Source organism: Rhincodon typus, chromosome 23 (genome assembly GCF_021869965.1).
Source record: "Rhincodon typus isolate 14 chromosome 23, sRhiTyp1.1, whole genome shotgun sequence".
NCBI lineage: Eukaryota > Metazoa > Chordata > Chondrichthyes > Orectolobiformes > Rhincodontidae > Rhincodon > Rhincodon typus.
The window spans coordinates 37,419,590-37,421,813 of NC_063354.1; the positions used below are offsets into that span (position 1 = coordinate 37,419,590).

At 45.5% G+C, this 2,224-nt stretch overlaps 1 protein-coding gene across 1 annotated transcript in view; it reads left to right on the plus strand.

The window, feature by feature from the left end:
* Positions 1-1,745: 1,745 nt before the first annotated feature.
* The window catches only part of LOC109912989 (protein SCO1 homolog, mitochondrial), a 13,946-nt gene continuing 13,467 nt past the window's right edge, over positions 1,746-2,224 (plus strand). The window contains exon 1 of the mRNA XM_048610919.1: positions 1,746-1,964. Coding sequence (XP_048466876.1) covers positions 1,824-1,964 — 141 coding nt within the window. The 5' untranslated portion in view covers positions 1,746-1,823. The remainder of the gene's footprint in view (positions 1,965-2,224) is intronic.

The following is a 2,224-nucleotide window of genomic DNA, read 5'->3' on the forward strand; positions in this document are numbered from 1 at the left end:
AAAGGCAGCCTGGATTAGGGCCAAGTACCGGAGCATTTCACACAAAACCTCAACGTTCAGTAGTCTTCCCTGTATTTAAACAGGTGTTTTGTCCATTTTAGCTGCAGTCCTCCAGGGTTCACTTTACAATTTTCTGGACTTAATATTGAGTTCAAAATTTTCAAATTGTGAACCAACTCCCATTCCTTTCCTTTTAGCTTGTTACATTCTCTGCCACCATGTTCTGTCTCCTCCACCCCAGTGGGACTGTCTGTCCTTCCCAATTTGGTAGTTGGACACGCCATCATTCTTCCATTCTCACATTCCGATCACTTCATATGAACTATCAATATCCCTCGTCCCTACACTCCAACCACTCCCCCCCTCAACTGTAGCATAAATGCATCCCCCTCCACACTACATCAGCTGTGATGAAAAGTCACCTAAGGTGAAAACGTTAAGCTTGTTCTCTCCTCATGGATGCTGCCTGACCTACGGTGATCTCCAGCATTTGTTGTTTTCAGTATAGATTCCAAAATCTGCAGTAATTTGCTCCTTGGCAACTTTAGAAAGCAAAGGAGTTTTCCAGATGTCCCCAGGATTGGGAGCAAATGGGGAAACAACTGACTCATTTTATCACAGCAGGAAGGCTGACGTTTCGGGCCTAGACCCTAGGCCCGAAACGTCAGCTTTCCTGCTCCTCTGATGCTGCTTGGCCTGCTGTGTTCATCCAGCTCTACACCGTGTTATCTCAGATTCTCCAGCATCTGCAGTTCCTGCTATCTCTGACTCATTTTATCAAATGTTTTCTACATTTTGGATTGACTGTGATGATTATTTCTCTTTTAAGATTGTATCACAAACTACTATACGGTTGATTTATTCAAGTATTACAGCACAGGTGACCATTCTGCTTGTCGTATCTATTACCGTTTCTGCAAGGGGCAGTTCACTGACTGCAACTATCCTGCTTATTCCCATAGTCCCCTGAAGATCCAGTCCTCCTTTAAAAACCGTGATTAAACCTACCTCCACCACACTCTCAGGGAATGTATTCTAGATCCTCAAATACAGGAAAAACACTGCGGATGCTGGAAAATCTCTTTTTTGAAACTAGTCGTGCCAGACTCGGAACATGAACTTTGTTTCTCTCTCCACAGATGTTGCCAGACCTGCTGAGTTTCTCCAACATTCTCTGTTCGTTACAGATCCTGTTACTCACTAGATACAAGAAAGTTTGTGCTCTGCTTGTCTTTGGTTAGTTCGCCAATAATATTAAATTGTTGACTTCTAGGCACTTGATCCTTCTACCATGGGAACGGTCTTTCTCTATCTACTCTCTAGACCGTCCCATCATTTTGAACTCCCAATGCACCTTAAACTTGGAGTGTTAATGTTTCGTTTCAATTTCTGAGTGTTAACTAAAATTGTAACGTGGACAATAAAATGAAGTGACCCGGTAAGTGATTATAATGTTTGAATACTTTTCTTCTAACAATGTACTTGATTAGCTTCATAAGTTTTTTTTTCTCCCCAAAATATTCCCTATTTATCCAATTTGTGCAGGTACATCCTACAGAATCACATAAATACAATGGTGCAGGAGGCCAATCAGCCCTTCGTCTTTGCCCCAGCTCTCTAAGGAGCATCATGCCATTCTCCTGCCTTTCTAGCACCAAACCTTTGCACGATGTTTTCATTCAAATATTTATCTAGTGCTCTGTTACTCTGCAGGAAGTGCTGCCTTTCTCCAGAGAGGATGTTGTTGCAGTGTTGTCGGTGGGAGGAGGCTCTCACTCTCTTTCCGGGTGTGGATTGAACTGAAGCCTGTGTAGCCTGCACCAATGGCGCTGATGGCGCAGCTCTGCAGGCGGGGCAGGGCTCTCTCCAGGGTCTGGAACCGCAAGGCTTTCCGCGACACCCCTTTCTGCTTCGGCTCCGGGCAGCAGCTCAGTCTCCGGAACTTGGCGGCAGCAAACGCGGCGGTGAGTTAGAGACCAGCGGTCACTCAACCCTGAACAAGGTGTAGTCAGTGTCAGAGCGAGGGGTGGGGGTCCTATATCAACTAATGAGAAGGAGGGGGCTTCAGGGTCAGTAAATGAGGGGGAAGGGGGGATTTCTATATCAATGAATAAGGGGAGGGGGGTTTCAGTGTCAGCGAATGGGGAGAGGACAGGGCTTCAGTGTTAATGAGTAGGGGAAAGGGGCTTCAGTGTCAATGAGTAGAGGAAAGGGGCTTCAGTGT